Source organism: Protopterus annectens, chromosome 12.part0 (assembly GCF_019279795.1).
Source record: "Protopterus annectens isolate FY-2018-M chromosome 12.part0, PAN1.0, whole genome shotgun sequence".
Classification (NCBI taxonomy): Eukaryota; Metazoa; Chordata; order Ceratodontiformes; family Protopteridae; genus Protopterus; species Protopterus annectens.
The window spans coordinates 836,991,107-837,012,211 of record NC_056746.1 but is presented as its reverse complement, the minus strand read 5'-3'; the positions used below and the strand labels follow the sequence as shown (position 1 = coordinate 837,012,211).

Sequence of the window (21,105 nt, the reverse complement as noted above, 5' to 3'; positions counted from 1 at the left end):
TGTAAGTTTTGGGATTCCTGGTAATAGTGGTGACTACGACCACAGTTTTGTCAAGTCTGTGAATGAGTCAGTTGACACAAATAGGACCTTCATACATCACAGTGGAACATCTGTACCAGAAGAGAACATACAGAGTGATAGAAATCTTACAGCACTACTGTCCACTTTTGTCTATTTCTGCTGCTCGGATGGGACTTCATACTGGCAGTAATACTACAAGGTACATCTTACAGCATAAGAACTTGGGAGTGTGATGCTTGAACAATGGTGAAGCTAAATATTTTTGTCTCCAAAATCTCAATACTAAGCTCAAGTAAGAGAGAATATATTTTTTTAATTTTACAATAAATCTACCTTGCTCGTGTGATTTACAAAATAAAGTATTTTTGTTTTATTTTTAACTTAAAGATATACTGCAGTGATGTTCTGAAATGGATTGCTCCATTTATAATGTTCCTTCAACAGAAATAACACTACAAGCAGGGGGCAGGTTTTGTGGGCCAAGGGGATGGCTTCCCAAAAGTTGTTAAAAAGTTTAAAAGCAGAAGACAGAATTTTTGGAAAGTACAGTTGTGTACTTACCATAAATGTAGATGTTCGCGTGTATTCACTATTGCAGTCATTACTCTTGGGTTATCCTGCTGGCAGGCTTCCCTCAGTCGGCCAGAATTCCAAAGTCTAGGTCCGGCGTCGGTTGCTGTCACCTCTTCCCTGACATCAGTGCACCAGGGGTATAAAAGATGCAGCTGACACCATTTTGTTCAGTTTTTCTTGCCCCAGATGTCAGGTGCCCCCAAATTGGTAGGTTGAAAAATATGCCAATAAAAATGCATGCACAAAAATAACATTTCCTTCATCTACAAGCAAATACACCAAAAAGGTTGTATAGGACAGAGAAGTGCAGCAAAGTCCCAGCAAAGAAAAGGGGGATGGTTGGTGGGTAACCTGGACTGCAACAATGAATACACTCGAACATCTACAGTTATGGTAGGTACACAACTGTACTATGTTCATCGTGTTTCACTGTTGCAGTCATTACTCTTGGGTTGAATCCCAAAGCTGAGGATGGGTGTCTGGGCTAAATAGGATTAGGAGAGGCTATGAGGCCCTGCAGAACTGGAGTGGCAAAGCGTGCTCTGGACTTAGAGTAAAGAGGTAAGTGGTAGTGCTTTGTGAAGGTGTGCACTGAACTCCAGGTTGCAGCCTCTAAGATATCTTTGGTTGGTACTCCTATGAGGAAGGCTGCTGAAGTGGCTGCTGCTCTGGTGGAATGAGGCCTAATGCCCTTAGGCACTGATTTGCCATGTTGAGAATAGCAGAAATGGATGCAATGGCCTATCCATTTAGAAATAGTCTGTTTTGAGATAGCCTTTCCCTGTGATCCTGCAGCATATGACACTAAAAGTTGCTCAGTCTTTCTGAAAGCTTTAGTTCTGTCCAAGTAGAAGCGTAACTGCCTGTGTATGTCCAAAGAATGCATAATTTTCTCACCCTTGTTCTGTGGATTTGGATAAAAGGTAGGTAAGTGAATGGTTTGGTTGAAGGCCACACTGGACACCACCTTAGGCATAAATGTAGGGTTTGTCCTCAGAGAAACCCTGTCTGGATGAAAAATGATAAAAGGTTCCACAGCCATGAGTGCCTGTAACTCCAAGACTCACCTTGCAGAGGTTATTGCTAGGAGCAGAGCTGTTTTCCAGGATAAGAATTTTATATCTGCTGTTGATGCTGGCTCGAAAGGAGGCAGTGTGAGTTTTTCCAAAACATAATTGAGGTCCCAGGCCGGAATTGGTGCTCCCTCCTTGGAGGCCTAATGTTTTTGGCCCCTCTGAGGTACTGCCTTATTAAAGGATGAGAAAAGATAGGTGGTTCCGTATTGTGATGGGCTGAAATGGCAGAGGCATGAATCTTAATTGATGAGAAAGAAAGGCCTTTGCTCAGCATCTCAGTTAGGTATTGTAAAATCTGAGGGATATTTGGTACACACGTGTCAATGCCTTGTTCCTGGTTCCAAGCACAGAATCTCTTTCATTTTCCTGCATAAGATTTTCTGGTACTGGGCCTCCTGGCCTCCAAGATAATATCCATAACAGCTTTTGAAAGAGGAGTGTTCTGAATGGCTACATTATCCACCATGCTGCCAGATTTAAGGTCCTGAGTTGGTTGTGCAGGATCTGATAGTTTTGCTGGGTCAGCAAGTGAGAAGTTTGAGGCAATATCCATGCTGGACCTTGAGATAAGCTCTTTAGGATTGGGTACCAGTGCTGGCGTGGCCAGTCTGGTGCAATCAGTATCATTTTTGGTTTCTCTTGTCTGACCTTTAGGAGTACCCTGGGAAGGAGAGGCAGTGAGGGAAAGGCATAATACTGTTAGATTTTTCCAGCTGAAGGATAGGGCGTCCACTTTCCATGCTTGCTTGTGATAAATCCTTGTGCAAAATCTCTGATCTATGTCTGGGCATCCCCATTTCCTTATTATCATGCTGAAGACTTGTGGATCCAGTTTCCATTCATGGGGATCCATGAGGTGTCTGCTTAGTTCGTCTGCCAGAGTATTTGTTTTTCCTGGCAGGAATTGTGCTTGCAGGTGAACTTGAAAAGCCAATGCTGTGTCCCACAAGGTCATTGCTTGTCTGCAGTGGAGGTAAGAGTGTGTACCTCCCTGCTTGTTTATGTACCACATGACCGTAGTGTTGTCTGTCTTTATCAGTAACTGTCCTGGATGAAGCAGGTCCTTGAAAGCTGTCAGGGTATTTTGAACAGCTAGCATCTCTTTTTGATTGATGTGAAGATGCATCTGGTTTGCAGGCCATGTGCCCTGAATACATTTTCCTGCCATATGGGCCCCCCAGGCATAATCTGATGCATCCATTGTCAGTGTCTGTCTGGCTGTGGGTAAACTGAATGGCAGACCCTTGTTGTGGTCACAGGCTTCTGCCCACCATCGAAACTCCTGTTGCAGGCAGGGAATGAGTGCAATTACTGTCTCCAGGCTGTGGCAATGCTGAGTCCAAACACTTTTTAGATACCATTGTAGTTTCCTCATATGCAGTCTGGCATATGGAATTAGTAGAATGCAGGATGCCATGAAACCCAAGGCCTGCAGGAATTTCCTTGCAGATAAGTGGGGTTTTGTTGCCAATTTCTTGAAGTAAGTAGTCAGTTGCTTTTGTTTGGAGTGAGATAAGCCTTCTGGGCAGTTGTATTTAAGCTTGCACCCAGGAATATTATCTCTTGAGAGGGCACTAATTTTGATTTCTTTTCATTTACTGTGTACCCTAGGCCAATTAGTAATCTTTTTACAAATGCCAGATGCTTTAGAAGAATGTCTTTGTTCTCTGCTTGAATTCGGCAGTCGTCCAAGTAGGGATATATTTGAATTCCTTTTTGTCTGCAAAATGCAATTACTGGTGCCCAGCATTTTGTGAAGACCCTGGGTGCAGTAGATAAGCCAAAGGGCAGTGCAGAGAAATGGTAATGCATTGAGCCAGCTATGAATCTGAGGTATCTTCTGCAAGACTGTCTGATTGGGACATGCAGGTATGCCTCTTTTAGGTCCAAAGTTACGAGCCAAGCCTTCTTGCTCAGCATGGGCAGTAGCTGCTGTAGAGTCAACATCTTGAATTTTGGAACTTCCAGAAACGTATTTAGTATAGACAGGTCCAGTACTGGTCTCCAGGTTTTGTCCTTTCTGGGTACTAGGAAAAGTCTGGAGTAAAATCCTTGACCCTGCTCTTGTTGTGGTACTTGCTGAATGGCCCTCATGTCCATGAGGGCTGTAATTTGTTTTTGTGCCTCTGCCCATTGATTGTGTGGCAGGTCTGGCATACCTTTTGACCTTGGTAGAGTGTGAAAATGGAACCTGTAGCCTTGGGACACTATGTTCAGGACCCATTTGTCTTGGGTAACCATTTGCCAATTTGATGAAAAAAGTGCTAGTTTTCCCCCTAAGGGGCTGCCAAAAGAAAAGTGCTTGGATCTGGTAGAGGAAAGTCATTGGGACTGTTTCCTGTAAGGCTGTGATTTGTCTTCTCTGCTTTTGGAGGTAGAGCACCCCATTGTTTAGGCCTGTATGAGCCTTGGGGCTGAGATCTGCCTCTGGGATGCCTGTATCTGCCTCTTTGTGGTCTGTCTGACACTGGAAAGGACCTATTTTTAGAAGGCCAGTTCCTGCTAAACCTGGGTGGCTGTACCTGTAAGAAATCCTTGACTGTCTGCATGGATTTTGCTTTATCCTCCATTTTTTTCAACACCTCTTCTGCTTTAGTACCAAACAAAGTATCATGCTGTAATGGTGCATCTAATAATTTTGCTTTAACATGATCAGGCAGATTCTGTTCCTTTAACCAAGCATGCCTTCTAATAACAAAACATGCAATAGTGGCCCTGCAAAAGGCCTCCAGTGAATCATAACCACATTGCAAAGCATGCTTTCTCACTTGTTCAGCTGCATGCAATAAATCCTGCAATTCCTTGTTCTCTGAACATTCAGTATTTGTCAACAATTTCTGTTTAAGCAGTGACATTAAATATTGCTGATATTTAAGCATATGAAACTGACAATTTAAAGCCCTTACAGCTAGGGTAGCAGAAGTGTAGACTTTTTCCCCCATCTGTCTAGAGCCCTAAAATCCCTATCAGAGGGGACAGGGTTTTTTGCAGTGGAAGCTTTAACCCCTTTGGAACCCTGAGATATAGTTTCTGGGTCAGCAGCGGGGTTTTTATATAGGAATTTATGAGAATCCGGGACCCTGTAGTATCTGTCTAGCTTAGCAGGTGCAGGGGGTAGAGAGTCAGGGGACAGACCGGACTCTGAAAATGCATCATCTACAATGTCTAGAACAGGTGGAATAGCAAGGGGTCTGTGCTGAGGAAGTAGCAGAAAGTCTCTGAGCCTTTTCATAGATTCAGAATAATCTTGGCTCTCCCAGTGGAAATGCTCCCTCATGGTATGCAGGGTTTCCCCAAAAGAATATTCCTCAGGAGGAGAGGCTGAAGGAATGGATTCTTCAGCATCAGAATCCTCATAGGGAAGCATGGAGTAATCCTGTTCAGAAGAGGAATCAGAGGAAATTGAAACCTGATCAGAAGAATCATACTCTGTCTCTTGCCTAGGCCTCTTATCAGGAGGGGATGGGAGCCCCTGATCAAAGTAATTAGGCCTTCGGCCATTTTGAGCATCTGTTTTTTTAGGCATGGAAGTCTGAGTAGGAGAATGCTGTACTTGTTTCTTTGTCTTTAGAGCTGCTTTAGTCTTTGTCTTTGAAGCTGAAGATGGCTTAATATATAGTTGTGTAGGTCTGAAGACACCCTCAGAAGGCGATGCCTGCTCAGCGGCTCCAGACCCATCTGAGGGAATGACTTCCGAGTGTCCAATGCCTTGAGTATCCAGAGGCCCAGTCAGCTCCATGTGGGAATCGGAAGCGGCCTGTGGCTCTGAGGTAGCAGGTGCCAGGGGCTGCGAAAGCGCCTCACTGAGAACCGGAGACTGGCCTAGCAGAGGCCTTGTCGTCGGTTTTGGACCTCGGATGCCTATCCTTATCCTTGTCCTTGCGGTTTTTGTAATCTCCGGTTGTCGGCTGGTCTGACGGCATTATATAATTAAATCTCCGGCCAAAGTAATGAAATGCAAAATCAAACCGACGCTTAACAGTGCTTTGATTAAATCTAGCACAAAACTGACAACTAGCAACGTTGTGATCAGGGCCTAGGCAAGGAATACAGTAAGAGTGAAAATCCTTATGAGGTATTTGCTTCCCACAAGAAATACAATTGTTAACTTTTTCTGACATCGGTCTGGATTAAGAAAAAAGTTTCCCCAATGGGCTACTTAGCTTTAATGAAGACTTCGATTCTGAAATTCGGATTTGAAAATCTCAGGAGTCAGCCGACCGGCACTTGCAAACTGCTTTTGCTTCGGGCACCACGCGACAAAAAAGACTGAAGAAAATTGCATCGGCTGCATCTTTTATACCCCTGGTGCACTGACATCAGGGAAGACGCGATAGCAACCGACGCCGGACCTAGACTTTGGAATTCTGGCTGACTGAGGGTAGCCTGCCAGCAGGATAACCCAAGAGTAATGACTGCAACACTGAAACACGATGAACATCAGCAGAGCTGCACTACACTATCAGAACTGGAACATAAGCACAAACTACTGCAGTAAGTTTGTTCTCTAGGTCTGGACTGCTATCAGAATTCAGCAATGGACTTGCATCCATTTAACTAGCAGTGGCTGAACTTTGACAGGGTGCAATGACAATAAAAAGTGATTCACTAGCTTAAGTATCTGAAGGATAGGGGTATATGCCTTCAAAATGTCACATGCATATGCTCTGCCTTCTCAACTCAATTTCTTAACTGCTGATTAAGTGTCATGGGACTATCCCTTATTCCAGAGTGACAACATGACATCTGTAGTACAAGGAGATTAGAAAATGTGCTCAATGTCACTAAGGTAGTTAAGGTATGAACCAATATAACAGCAAAACACAGTACTGCAGGAACCAAAGACCCTTCTGTAGAAAATGTCACCATAACAAAAAGCATAACATTATTTATTAGTAACAGGATAAGCGCTTTCAGAAAACAATTTCCTTCATCAGATTCTACCATTAACTGACATGCATATAACTAAAATGTCATAAGCCAATCAGCAGAATTCAAATGGCCCATGCAATTTCCTGGTGAATCACAGAACAGCAGATGTAATTTCCTGATACATCATGACACATTCTCAACACAAAAAAATATGCATATGTGAAAACACATACTAAATTATATATAAAATATGAAAGCATATAAAGAACATAACTATAACACATAAAAATTGTGTAAAACTTCATAAATGTGTTTAACATAACCAGATCACAGTCTTCGAGCTTTCAGCACAGGTTTTTAAGGAATAAAAGCATTTAAACCTGGCAGAACATGTGCACATAGTTCTGCTATCTAATATGTTTCCCTTACCTCAGTGGCATTTTGCAAATCTCCACCCCTAATGTTACTGTTGATGGTATCTATAACCATAAATGAAAAGCTATAATCAGAGTAAAAGTGCTACATTTTGAAACAAAGCATTGTGTTCTAAACTGTTACCTATAGCATATTGATGTTGTAAAATTTGTTGTTTAAACATCTGGTTCATTTTGCCTACATAAAAACTAGTGCAATGGTTGCACTTAGCAATATACATCACATTTCTAGTAGTTCATGTAGCATATCCTTTATAAAAATAATCCTTATATGTACTTGGATGTGAACATTTATTTAACGTATTTATAAAAGGACATGCTTTGCATTTTTTTTACAAGTGTATGTACCTTTCTTTTCTGATGGAAATCTAAAACTAAGTGTATTAGTTGGTCTGTTTGTTTGGACATGTTTTATATTTTCTACAGAAGGGTCTTTAGTTCTTGCAGTGCTGTGTTTTGCTGTTATGCTGTGTTTTTTTCTTCACACTGAGGAACACATGGCACAGATGTAGAGCTGGATTACTGACCTAATCTTAAGTCTATGTCTGAAAGGTGTAAAGGACTTACCAGCTTTACTGCTAATATACTGCTTTCTCTGCATTTGAATTCTACTCATGCAGGTAACACTGTTAATGAACCTTTAACAGTCATTTTATAATGGATTGCATGAGCTTGAGAAGAACTTATATAATTGTAAGTGTTTACAGTGGCAACGCATGCATTTTGAAGCATGCCTGCACTTTAGAATTATACCTAGAGGGCTACGTGTTTTCCGTATGCCCACCTACGGAGACAAATTCCCACATTTATTGGATAAATAGCAAAATATTAACACAGACTGCAGTTATAACTATATGCTACTCTTAATTGAGTTTTTTTCTGGCACATGAGAAGGAACTTATTACTAATATTGAGTCACTACAATCTCATCTGCTAAATGATCATTCTAATGAAGAGTCTTTATCTAGGCTCGAAGCGCTTTTTCAAAAAATAGCACTTTATGACATGCAGCATCAACAACAGAAATCTAGTAAGCTGGAGCATGATTACTCTGATTTTACATCAGGGAATATTTTTATTTGGCCCAAACGTGAACCACGTAGGACTGAATCAGTTATTGAGCATACAGCCTTGTCACGAGGTACATGCACTACAGAAGCAGCCTCTTTTCAGCATCTAGCATCAGGACCGGTCGTGGGCCAGACTACATCCAATTTGGTTGTTACCAATGGAGCAGGTGCTGTGGAAGCAGAAGTTTCTACACAGTCAGCTAGTGGGGCTTCTTGTGACATCGTGGCTACTTCCAATATTTCAGCTGGTGATATATCTGCGATGGGAGCCACGCCCAAAAACAGGCACTACGTTTTTTCCAATAGTTCCCCAGCTACCTGTGGAGGTAAAGATGACAACTCCATGGAACATGAGGGAGAAGCCAACGTATTACGGGAGGAAGAGAAGGAAGCTGCCGATGGACAGTCTGCATTAAGAAGTACTGATTTAGTTGTTAATTTATCTAAGACATTGACTCAGTTACAGTTACGAGTCTTAAACAAAGGTTTATTGTTTGTTCTTATCTAATCAGCTAGATTGAGAGATGACGTGATTAATTTAAGGCTATTTGCAAGAACTGTTGCCCTCCGCAATCAATTTGGCAATACTGCAGCTAATAATTCTTTGTTTATGCCTAAGAAACCCTGTACTTACATGCCCATCAGCCATCCTGTTATAGAAACATTTTTGGCTGTATGTGAGAGAGAGGGATTGAGGAAGTACTTACTAACTCAAGTAGAGATGGACACTTTAACTTGTCTTTACATGAGCGAGAAGCCTTAAATGATTTAATACATGACAAGGACATTACTGTGAGACCAGCAGACAAAAGAGGGGGTATGGTGGTTTTTGATACTCAGAAATATATTTCTGATATGCTCTTGATGTTATATGTAGATGCAGCATATACCACCTTGAACAGATCTGAGCTGAATAAGCTCCTAAGTGATGTAAACAAAGACTTGCACAATCTTTTCTTGTCTAACATTATTTCTGCTGAGCTTTATGAATATTTTTGCGTGATATATCCAAAGCTACCTAGTATCACAGGTCTAACTAAGATTCATAAAAATTCCACCAAACACCCCCCCCCCCCCCCCAAGACCCATAGTAGCTGGTGATGGTTGGGTCACTGAACCCTTGTCTATTTCGGTCGAATGGCAATTGAGACCTTTGGTCGATTCTACTTCAACTGTATTCAAAGATACAGCATATTTTCTTAAAGAACTGTATGCATTTGAGAACACCTTGACTGTTGATACTTCCTACATTTTGGTAACATTGGACATTGAGAGCTTATTTACCATTATTCCTAATGACATCGGTTTGGACTTTGCCGTTATAATGAGCAGTTCTCTTTTTTAGAGATGGATGTTATAACATGTATTAGTCATTTGCTGACAATTATTCTGCACAACAATGTCTTTTGTTTTAATGATGTGACATACCATCAACGGAGGGGTGTTGCCATGTGAACACCCTGTGCCAAGAGTTATGTGAATTTGGTCTTGGCAGAGTGGGAGCATGAATTTGTTATAAATGTTAATAATCCACGGTGAGCAGGTATTATTTTACCGCAGCTTTGCTGATGACGTAGTTCTTTTGTGGGGAGGTAGTGAACAACAGTTGCATGAATTTATAACATATTTGGAGTCTTCCACACGTTTTTTGAGATTTACCCCACATATAGACACAAAATGTACTGAATTTTTAGATGTGAAGTTAGAATTAGATGCTGATGACAGGCTGACCACATCATTATTTCACAAATCTAGCTGCAGAATACCTTGCTAGTTAGAGATAGCATGCACCCTGCACATGTTTTTCAAAACATGATCAAGAACCAAATTCTAAGAACTTCTAGATTATGCAGCAGTGAAAAAAATTTTGTCACAGAAAGACAAAACTGTCCAGAATTTGACAGATCACCACTATAAGGAAAAGGAGACATATGCAAGCACTGGAGATATAGATGTTTTATGCAGGAATAAGGGGAAACCATGGTTCTCTGTTGGGCATGCCAACAATCAAAAAGGAGAGGGGGGGCTTTCAGACTCTCTCATGTCAGGGTCCCACACATATTTAATAGTGATAGTAGATACATTTGTAACATTATACGTAACAATTGTAAAACGCTTTTAGTGGATGAACAGATAGGGAATATAGTTGGCTCAGTACCTCGTTTTAGTTATAAAAGGAAAAGTAACTTGAAAGATCTAGTTTGTTACAGACCAACTAACAGACGTAGTTTTTAGTTTTAGATTTTCATCAGAAAAGAAAGGTACATACCCTTGTAAAAGATGCAAAGCATGCCATTTTATAAATACTTTAAATAAATACATTTTCACATCCAAGTACATAAGGATTATTTTATGCTACATGCACTACTAGAAATGTGATATATATTGCTAAGTGCAACCATTGCACTAGTTTTTATGTAGGCAAAACAAACCAGATGTTTAAACAACAAATTTTACAACATCAATATGCTATAGGTAACAGTTTAGAACACAATGCTTTGTTTCAACATGTAGCATTTTACTCAGATCATAGCTTTTCCTTTATGGTTAGAGATACCATCAAAAGTAACATTAGGGGTGGAGATTTGCAAAATGCCGCTGAGGTAAGGGAAACATATTGGATAGCAGAACTACGTGCACATGTTCTGCCAGGTTTAAATGCTTTTATTTCTTTGAAATCTGTGCTGAAAGCTCGAAGTCTGTGATCAGGTTATGTTAAACACATTTATGAAGTTTTACACAATTTTTGTGGGTTACAGTTATGTCCTTTATATGGTTTCATATTTTATATATTATATTTTAGTATGTATTTTCGCCTATGCATATTTTTTTGCATTGAGAATGTGCTATGATGTATCAGAAAATGCCATCTGCTGTTCTGTGATTCACCAGGAAATTGAATGGGCCATTTGAATTCTGCTGATTGGCTTATGACATTTTAGTTATATACATGTCAGTTATTGGTAGGATCTGATGAAGGAAATTGTTTTCTGAAAGCGCTTATCCTGTTACTAATAAATTATTTTATGCTTTTTGTCGTGGTGACCCTGCTGCTGTTTGGACAAAGTATGAACCAAGGAACTTTAAAGACCTTTTTTCCTTCCCTGAGTACAGACTAACTGAACAAATATTCCTCCTATCCCATGCTGTCTGTATTAAATATGTCAAAATTAAAATGAACTCCAATAAGCATACCTGTATATTGAACAATTCTGCAGTACCTCTTTCATGTAACAGCATGTCAAATGTTAGAACATTTACAGGGTTCAAGGCCCAACACAGCTGTTTTAAACTAGCACTAGGAAAAAGGACACAAACAGGGATACAGACTTCTGACAACATGAGATTCAGTACGGCAAAACAACCTTCACAAGTTGTGCTGTAACCTTTTGTCAACCATCTCCCCATCACAGAAAGCAGAAAAAAATTGTCATGTAACAATTTCAAGACAGCAGTTATCTTGATTAAACAACATAAAAGCTCTGTAACAACCATATCCTTCTTGAACTTCATTTCTGGCACAGCACATAATGAAAGGAAACCTCAAATCAAATCTGCTTATAGTGGAATATGGAAGCTTTACATTAAAACTATTCACCAAACTTGCCTGCAAAGCTCTCCACCTTAATTTCTTACTGAAAATGTGGGATCCTGTGGCTAGGCAGAAAATGTTCCTCCAGATAGACAACCTAGTATTTACCTGTGAACCTATGAATGTAACACTATGTGTAACTGGAAGCCCAACAACAGACTATGATACTATTACAGCAGCAAGTTCCCAAGCACTATAACCAAAGATCAGAGGTAAGTAGAGAAATCAGAGATCCTGTGCACCAAATACTAAATCAAAAATAGAAAGAAAGACTGACGGGGAAACAAGGAAGGACTGCAGTCTGTTTTCCTGTCCATTCCTAAAATCTAGTATTGGACCCCAGGTAAGTTATTATTTGTTGGTTAGCACTAAACCTTTCATATTTAACAAAATGTGGACTGACCAGCAGGTAGTGGAAAATGTTCCAGGCAGTATGTTATTAGTTCTATAAGGTTTCATCTCCAGGAATAAGGCTTTTCTAACACAGGTTTGTAATATATTTGCTATAGAGGCATATATCAGGATGGAACTGTGGCACTATTAGATATCACAAGGTAATAACAACGCTCACTGCAGGTAAGAGGTGATCAGAAATGGGAGAATATAGAGAAAAGAAAAACCAACAGCCTGGCAAGTAAACCAGTTAGAAAAACAAGTTCTACAGTTCAAAGACTACTGTTTTTCTGCCATCTTACTCAGACTTCTCTTCTTGTTGCAGAATAGCCTATTCCCCTTCTCCCTTTCTACATTGCTGTGATGCAATAGATGTGCCATGCTGCTGAATGGCTTCCTGGTGTAAGTCTTTCTCTCTGGCCTCAGTGGTTCTTTTGGTAAAAGCTCTAGAGGCCTTTCCTTGGGTTTTCTGCCTCTTTTCTTCCCAGTTGTGCTTTTCTGCTTGTCATTTACTAAAGTGCTGAACTTTTTCATCTTGTTCTTCTTGCTTACGGAAGAAGATGGCCGGAACCAGTTCTATGAAATGAAAATGGATATAGCTCACAAAATAATCAGTACTAGTACTACTCTAGATTGCTGTCACAGATATGTACATAATCTTAGTCAACACTTTCATTATGCTCTAAAATAAAACGGCATTCAATTAAAAAATGATAACCACAATATGTTACATTATCTGATTCCATAACATTTCATATGCATCAGTTTATGTTCCCTTGCTGACTAAGAAGAGACTCATTGCTGCCCACAACAGTTTAGTAAATGAGAATCCCCAACATTTAACTTATGAGAGTTACATCAAAGTCCTAGTTCCACACGAGGCATTCAGCTGACAGACACCAGGCACTTTGCTATATGAATACTGACAAAACAAGTAAGAAGAACATGGAGAATATGATGCAGTAAAGGGTAAAAGAAAGGTGACTTGCAATGAATCTGAGCAATCTATCAATTTGGATTTAGAAATAATCCCATGTGGGCAGTAAGAGTTGTGGTCAAAAGGGGCTATTTCTGCTATAGCAGAATATGTGATTCAGAATCATGTTACTGGCTAAGTTACATGTCTCTGAATTGTCAGCGACTGCTTTGAATGCAAATCAGCATTTTCCTGTGGTAAGTACCTCCGGTGGCCCATTCTTCTTGTTGTAACACACACACACACACACACACACACACACACACACACACACACACACACACACACACACACACACACACCTACCTCTTACCTGTCACTGAGTTGACAGAATGTCACTGACGTATCCTCTTAGTTTTGTCCTTGTCTTCATAACTATTGGATCCTTTTTGTCAGTCAATAATGCCAGACATTAGTTTCATTCTTCTTTTTGTTAGGAGAGTGCATCTTGATGCATGAATAGTGACTGGAAGTACTACTTTAAAACTTCTCCCTTTTATCATCTAGTGATTCTCCCTGCTTTGTCCTGAAGTCTTCAGCATGGCTGTTTACAGGTATGGCATCCCCCCCAAATGAGCACACATGCATCCCACTCAAATGTCCATGATTTGCAGAACACTATTAATATTGTGTCTTATACATGCTCAGTTCCTCGTAACTAACAGAGTTACAGATTTCATATGCAATAAAAAAACACACCAATACAAACGCTCCTCAGTTAGCACAGAGGGTAAAACTTCTACCCTAACAAGCTGTTTTCTTCCCCAAGAGTGAAGGGTTTGGACCTCCCTTTATCACTTTAATGTATTTTCAGTGACTAAGGTAATATGTTATGAATATCCCTGGTGACTAGTGGCTGCACAGAGGACAAATGTTCTGCTTAAAGACTGGGTTGTATGCCAAAAGTCTTCATCTTCTTTCAACTTTTCCCAGTTAGGGGTCGCCACAGTGGATCACCTGTCTGCTCATGACTGGCAGTGGAGTTTTATGGTGTCGAGTTGCCAGCCTGGCTCCCAACCTTCCACAGAAGGCACACATGCCTGGGGCCAATTTAGAGCATCCAATCCACCTACAGCATGTCTTTGGGATGTGGGAGGAAACCGGAGCACCCGGAAGAAACCCACGCGACCACAGGGAAGACATGCAGACTCTGCACATAAGGCACCCCAGCAGAGGATCGAACTGGAAAACTTCTTGCTGTGAGGCAGCAATGCTAACCACTGCACCACCATGGCCGCTCTGGTTGCATACCAAGAGTATAGGGATCAAAGTGTACTACGGTTTACTTTTACATCCCTGATGTCTACTGTTCTTCCTTTCCAGAGGTGTTTTGTGCTGCAAAACTATAGATCTATTAATGTTTACATATAGTACAGTTGTGTTAAGAAATCACATGTAACATGAGATATCCTACTGATCACTGTTGCAGTATTCCAAATTGTTGGGTTATTTCACTAAATAACCTTAATCTGAGGCCAGGGCACCAAGACCAAAATCCTCCACAGAGCCATATGTCTGATGTATGACCTTCCATATAGCCATACTTCTGATGTAGCCCACAGACATTAGGGTACATAAGTGAATGTATGAGCATAAATCCTCAGACTATCTCTCAAGCCAGTAAACCTGCAGAGGCCTGGTCAACAAAATAAAATGGTCAGCTAAGATGGGGATGGCAGAAAGAGAGTCATCTCCTTGGTCCATGAACAAAAGGAAAGAAAGTATAAGGGAAGGGAAAAACACGGTGGGAAAGAATACTGCAAAAGTGATCAGGAGGACATCTATTGTTATGGCAAGAACTGTAATATACCCTTCCTTAGCTCACTGTTGTATTCCAAAATGATGGGTGATTCCAAAACTTAGGAAGTGTGAAGGGTGGTTGGATGAGAAAAATAGAACTGACTAGTAATCTGGATAGGACTGACCTGGCGATGGAGGCTCTGGATTTAGAAAAAGCATCCGGTCTTTACTGTTTGGTAAAGGTATGCACAGAAAACCATGTAGCTGATTCTAAGATAGTTCTAGAATCAAGCCCCTTGTAAAAGGCTCCAGATGAGGCTACTGCCTTTAGCAGAATGTGCCTTTGCTGGAGTAGGTAAGGATTTACAATATTGAGTGTAGCAAAAAGTAATGAAATTAGAAATCCAGTTATTAACAGTTTGCTTAGAGAATGGATTCCCTCACTTGGAATCTTAGAAACAGGCAAACAATTGGTCAGACTTGTGGACAAACTTAGTCTTATCCAAGCAGAATCTGAGTTATAAAGAGAATGTGGAATCCTTTCTGTATTATTTTATGGATTAGGAAGGAAAGTGTTAAGATTTATGGCCTGTTCGAGAGACAGTTCACTTACCACTTTAGGCAGAAAAGAGGGATTGGCCCTCAAAGACACACTGTCCTTATGAAAAATTAAGGAAGGGAGGGGTCATCACAAGGGCCTGTAGTTCAGAGACTCCTCTAGCTGAGGTAATGACTACTGGTTTTCCAAGAAAACAGTTTGAGATGAGGGTAAGGTGGCTCACACAGCCTATCTGGACCTCGCCAAGACCTTCAACACCATCCCTCACTCTGGAATCATAGACAAACTTACTAAGATGGGCATAAATCCCTACGTCACTCGATGGGTTGCCAACTGGCTTACTGACAGAACCCAGACTGTAAAAGTAGCCGACTCCAAATCCAGCTCCAGACAAGTGACAAGTGGAGTGCCCCAGTGTTCAGTCCTGGGACCACTCTTGCTTGGCACCTACTTCTCTGAAGTACAGGCCAACACTAAGGGACTCTGGCTAACAAAGTTTGTAGATGACTGCAAACTGGGAGCCATTATTGAATCCCCAAATGATGTGGATATTCTACAAAAGTGCCTTACAGAAACAGATGCTTGGTGCCAGAGCTATAGGCTCAAGCTTAATGCCAAGAAATGTATAGTCATCCCCTTTCGGAAAACCCATGTACCCATGAATTACCACATAGGTGGTAGTACACTAAACACCGAAAATGTGATGAGACACTTAGGGACACAGGTGGACAGTGGTCTCATCTTCGATAACCACATCCCCACAACAGTTAGGAAATCCTTCTATGTGGCACACCTCATCACTAAGGGCTTTTCATCCAGAAAAAAGGAGGTCATTGTCCCACTGTACTCATCCCTCATTAGACCCATTACAGAGTACAATGCCCTGTTTGGTATGTACCTCACAAGACATCTGCAACAGCTGGAAAGGCCGCAGAAATACCTCACTAAAAGAATCACAGGCCTAAAGCAGATGCCCTATGCTGACCATCTAAAAAAAAACTCCAGCTATACTCTGTGGCATATCGTCTACTCAGAGGCAATTTCTGCTTAACATATAAGACCATGTCAAACCCTGAGCTGTTGGACATGCTCCACTTAAAGAAATCCTAATCCCTCAGAGCCACACACTCCAGGGATCTAAACCTTGTCATCACAATGAACAAAACATGCTGGAGGGATAGGTTCCTGACCCAGAGACTCCCCATACTCTGGAACAGACTGCCCATACATGTCGGCAGAGAGCCTCCTTGGCCCTCTTCAAAAGGAGCCTTGACGACTGGATGGGCGATAGGAAATTCACTCTGGGGATCATGTCAGTCTCCCTGCTAGACAGGGGTCCAGGGAAGTAAACATTGTGGGAAGAAATATCCAGGGAATTGCTATGGCTAGGCTTGCATAGGCCCTAGGGCCGATAGCCTAGTACCAATCCATGAACCTATGAGACAGGCAGAGGCTACAGGCTCAAAAGGAGGGTGGGGGAGTTTTTCTAGCACAAAGTTGAGATCTCAAGCAGGTGGGACAGCTTTCCTAGCAGGTTCTATGTTGAGTACACCTTTTAGGAACTGTTTTACCTCTAGTCAGGGCAGAAGAGGAAGATCCACAGATAGACAAGAAGAAGTAGCCGAAAGGTGTGCCTTGATACAGGAATTTACTAGACCATATTAGAACAGCTCACGCAAGTAAGAGAGGACTACTGGGGTATTTGAATGGACTGGATCTTGTTTATGAGCATGACACCAGACAGTAAATCTTATGATTTCCTTGCTTCCTGGAAAACCTGTAGCATATCCTCAGAAAATTGGCGTCTAAAAAGGATCAGAATCCTGTCATCCATACTGCCAGATTAGGGTGAAGCAATGAGCCCTTCTGCTGTGTGAGCAAGTCCACTGTGAGAGGTAACTTTGGTGAACATCCTTAGCTTTGTGGTACAGAAGGGGGGAACCAATGCTAACTTGGCCAAAAAGGAGTTACCAGTAAGATCTTTGGGTAATCTCTTTGAATCTTTATTGGACCTTGGGAAGAAGAAATGTGTGGGGGGACATATAGAAACCTCCCTTTCCAAGAAAAGGTCACTGCATCCATTTTTTCAAGCTTGGAAGCAGTGTGTCCTGGTGCAAAAAGAGGAAGGTGTTTGTTGTTGATGGACATAGCTCTCTGAGGGGACCCACCCCCCACCATTTGTGGACTATGTCTAAGTTCATCTCTCTCTCCTCATCCACTCATGGGGATCTTCTCTTGATTTTCTTAGAAAGTCTGCCAGAACATTGTCCTGTGAGGGAATGTAAACCACTTGGTGAGACTGGTTTGCTTGCCAGAAGAGCCAGTCTGCACAGCTGATGGGATCTGGTGCCCCCCTGTTTATGTACCACACAACGGTAGTGTTGTCTGTGAGCACTCTTAAGGGACCTGGATTCCAAGAGTGGGAGAAAATCTGCAATGCCTGGATTAGTGCCAACATCTCCTTCAGACTGATGTGCTCTGATCTTAGATTTGGTGGTCACTGACCCTGAACTCCCAGGTTGCCTGACCATGCTCCCCATGCACTGTCTGAAGTGTATGTGTTCAGTTCCTGTTGTGGTGTCTGCACTTTGAAAGGCAGACATGGGTTAAGCTTTATCTGTGATACTCGCAAAAGGATTTCCTTCTTTAAGCAAGGTAGAAGAGGAATTTGGGTGTTCAGGGGATGGGAATGTTGGAACTAGATGGATTTCAGATACCACTGGATATTTCTCATATGTAATCTGGCAAAGGGGACCGTGGGTATTGTTGCAGCTAAGAACCACAGTGCTCTGAGAACTTCTGTTGCTGTATAAGTCTGAAGAGAAAGAAGAGAATGGAAGTAACAAGAGAGGCTCTGAACTTTGTCTGGAGGTAGAAAGACCTGCATGAGTCTGGTGTCTTGTCTGCAGCCCAAGAAAACTAGGTCTTGGGTCGGTTCTGTTGTGGACTTCTTTAGGTTAATTGTGAACACAAGACCCTGATGTAGGGAGAAGGTGAAGTTGAGATGAGTCCAGACAGTCTGCTAAGAAGTTGCCTGTAACAACAGGTAGTCCAAATAAGGAAATATCTAGATTCCCTGAGTCCTGCAGTAAGCTAGGACTGGAGTCAGGCACTTTGTGAAAACTCTGGGGGCTGTAGAAAGTCCAAAAGGTAAAGCACAGAACAATGGCACACAAGGAAATTAGGTACTGCACCAAAGTCCAGCTTACGAAAACAATCCAAAATGAAACAAAGAACGTCGCTGGACACTGCTGTTCCTTTTAAAATGTTTATTCAGTAACCACAGTAGTTCAGTAAAAAAGATAAGCGCTTTCGGGACTACTCCCTTCCTCAGATAAATTTCACTTAAAAACAATACACTATTTAAAAAACAACACATCCAATGAGATTCAATGAAAGACCCGCCTATTCTGAAGCGTGGGTCTTATTGGTACAACATCATTCAAACCTGGTGCATGTATAGCCATTAATTCAACAATCCACTTCGACTCAGCTAACTCTGTTTTATGCCTCAAATCACCCCCCCCACCCCCCCCGTTGTTAAGCCTGATATTAACCACTGCCCTAAACAAAAAAACTATGTGTGGGAAATTCTTCTATATGTCTACTAAGTGCATTATGAGGATCATTATTTCTAATGCTGGACATATGTTGAAAGATTCTAGTTTTTAACATTTGATTCGTCTTTCCCACATAAAAACAAGGGCACTGGTTGCACTCTGCCAAATATACCAAATCTGTGGTATGACAGGTTGCCTTACCTTTTAACATAAACTGCCTACCAGTTACTGGGTGTATAAATATTGAATTTCTATTGTTGATATGGCCACAAGCTTTGCACCTCCCACAAGGTACAGTTCCTGCAGAAATTGAAAAAGCTGACCTATTATTAATGGGCTTTTCTTTACATAATATATCTTTTAGATTCTTGTTCCTCCTGTATCCAAAGCAGGGTCTATTTCCTACAATGCTATTCAAATTCACATCACTAGTCAAAATATTCCAGTTATTACGGACAATATGACAAATGTCTCCTATGTTACTGCTATATGTAAATAGCACCTGTGGTTCTTTAAAAACCTTAACTCTATCCACTGTTCCCATTTCTGTTGTTTCTGTACGTTGTAACCAGGGTTTATATTTATTGCCCCTATAACACTTACTGTCATTGATTATTTTATTCACTCTCTTGCTCTGATAGCCTCTATCTTGCAGGCAACCTTTAAGTGTTGTTAACTCCTTTTCATAATCTTCATCATCTAAACAGATCCTGGAAATCCTGCTAGCCTGTCCTTGCACTATATTAGAATATGTGTATCGTGGATGCATACTGTCAATAGCATTGTAGGAAATGTTTTTATGTGGGAAAGACGAATCAAATGTTAAAAACTAGAATCTTTCAACATATGTCCAGCATTAGAAATAATGATCCTCATAATGCACTTAGTAGACATATAGAAGAATTTCCCACACATAGTTTTTTGTTTAGGGCAGTGGTTAATATCAGGCTTAACAACAGGGGGGGTGATTTGAGGCATAAAACAGAGTTAGCTGAGTCGAAGTAGATTGTTGAATTAATGGCTATACATGCACCAGGTTTGAATGATGTTGTACCAATAAGACCCACGCTTCAGAATAGGCGGGTCTTTCATTGAATCTCATTGGATGTGTTGTTTTTTAGTGTATTGTTTTTAAGTGAAATTTATCTGAGGAAGGGAGTAGTCCCGAAAGCGCTTATCTTTTTTACTGAACTACTGTGGTTACTGAATAAACGTTTTAAAAGGAACAGCAGTGTCCAGCGACGTTCTTTGTTTCATCAAAGCACAGAACAAAAAAAGTGTGATGGGAAGTTGAAAAACTCAGAAATTTCCTGTATGAGGGGTGAATAGGAATTTGGAGGTAACTGTCCTTTAGATCCAGACACCAAGAAAGCGTGCAGAAGAATGGATGGTAGAACAGCTTGTAAAAATAACACCCTGAAAGAAGGAACATAAATAAAAGTGTTAAGGGTTGAAAGGTCCAGTCTAGGTTTCCAGTCTCCTTTTATTGGAAAGGCCTTGCTGAGTTTAATTCTGGTGGCTGTCAAAAAAGCAATTACTAGAAAATAGAACTCAAAAGTATAAACCAACCATTCAAGAAGTAGTGAATATAGTAAAAGAGATAAAAAACAGGAAGTGGGATCTTTGGAAAAAGGTATGAGCAAATTACATAGAAAAAATGGGAATTGTGGGAACAATACTTGCAGAATAATGTTCTGAAGACGAAATGAGATTTAAGGAAAGCAGGAATTGAATGAGCTATGTAATGCTTGATTGACAATGACTGACATGTAATGTATCTTTGCAAATGAAAATATGTCAGTATGGTTTGTTTTCATTTATATAAAAGTATGACTGCCTGTATCATAAGTGATAATTCAATAATGATGCTTGTTAAAAAACAAACAAACAAAAAAAAAAACAAATAAAAAGCTCTCTGGGAGGGGGTTAGACAGAAACCATTCACACTTCCTTATAAGAGAACCTGCAGCATCTGCTCTGGAGGAAGCTTCTATTCTATCACACCTGCATTTTATGCTGTGCCTAGCCACTTGGGAGGCCTGAGCCACTGCAGATATGGTCTGCTGTTTACTGCTGTTTCCTCCATACAGAACAATGTTATACTTAAATTCCTCAAAACAGACAGCAAGCATTTAGTCATTTGGATGTGACAATTCAGATCTCTACAGGCAAGAATGGAAGCTAAATAAACTTTCTTCTCCAGTCTGTCCACTGCTTTTTATCTGAGGGAAGAGCATTG

At 40.9% G+C, this 21,105-nt stretch overlaps 1 protein-coding gene across 3 annotated transcripts in view; it reads right to left on the bottom strand.

The window, feature by feature from the left end:
• ZNF512B (zinc finger protein 512B) overlaps window positions 1-21,105 on the bottom strand; it is a 1,438,759-nt gene that overhangs the window by 12,823 nt on the left and 1,404,831 nt on the right. For all 3 annotated transcript variants that reach the window (XM_044089878.1, XM_044089880.1, XM_044089879.1), the window contains exon 17: window positions 12,334-12,607. In XM_044089878.1, coding sequence (XP_043945813.1) covers window positions 12,334-12,607 — 274 coding nt within the window. The remainder of the gene's footprint in view (window positions 1-12,333; window positions 12,608-21,105) is intronic.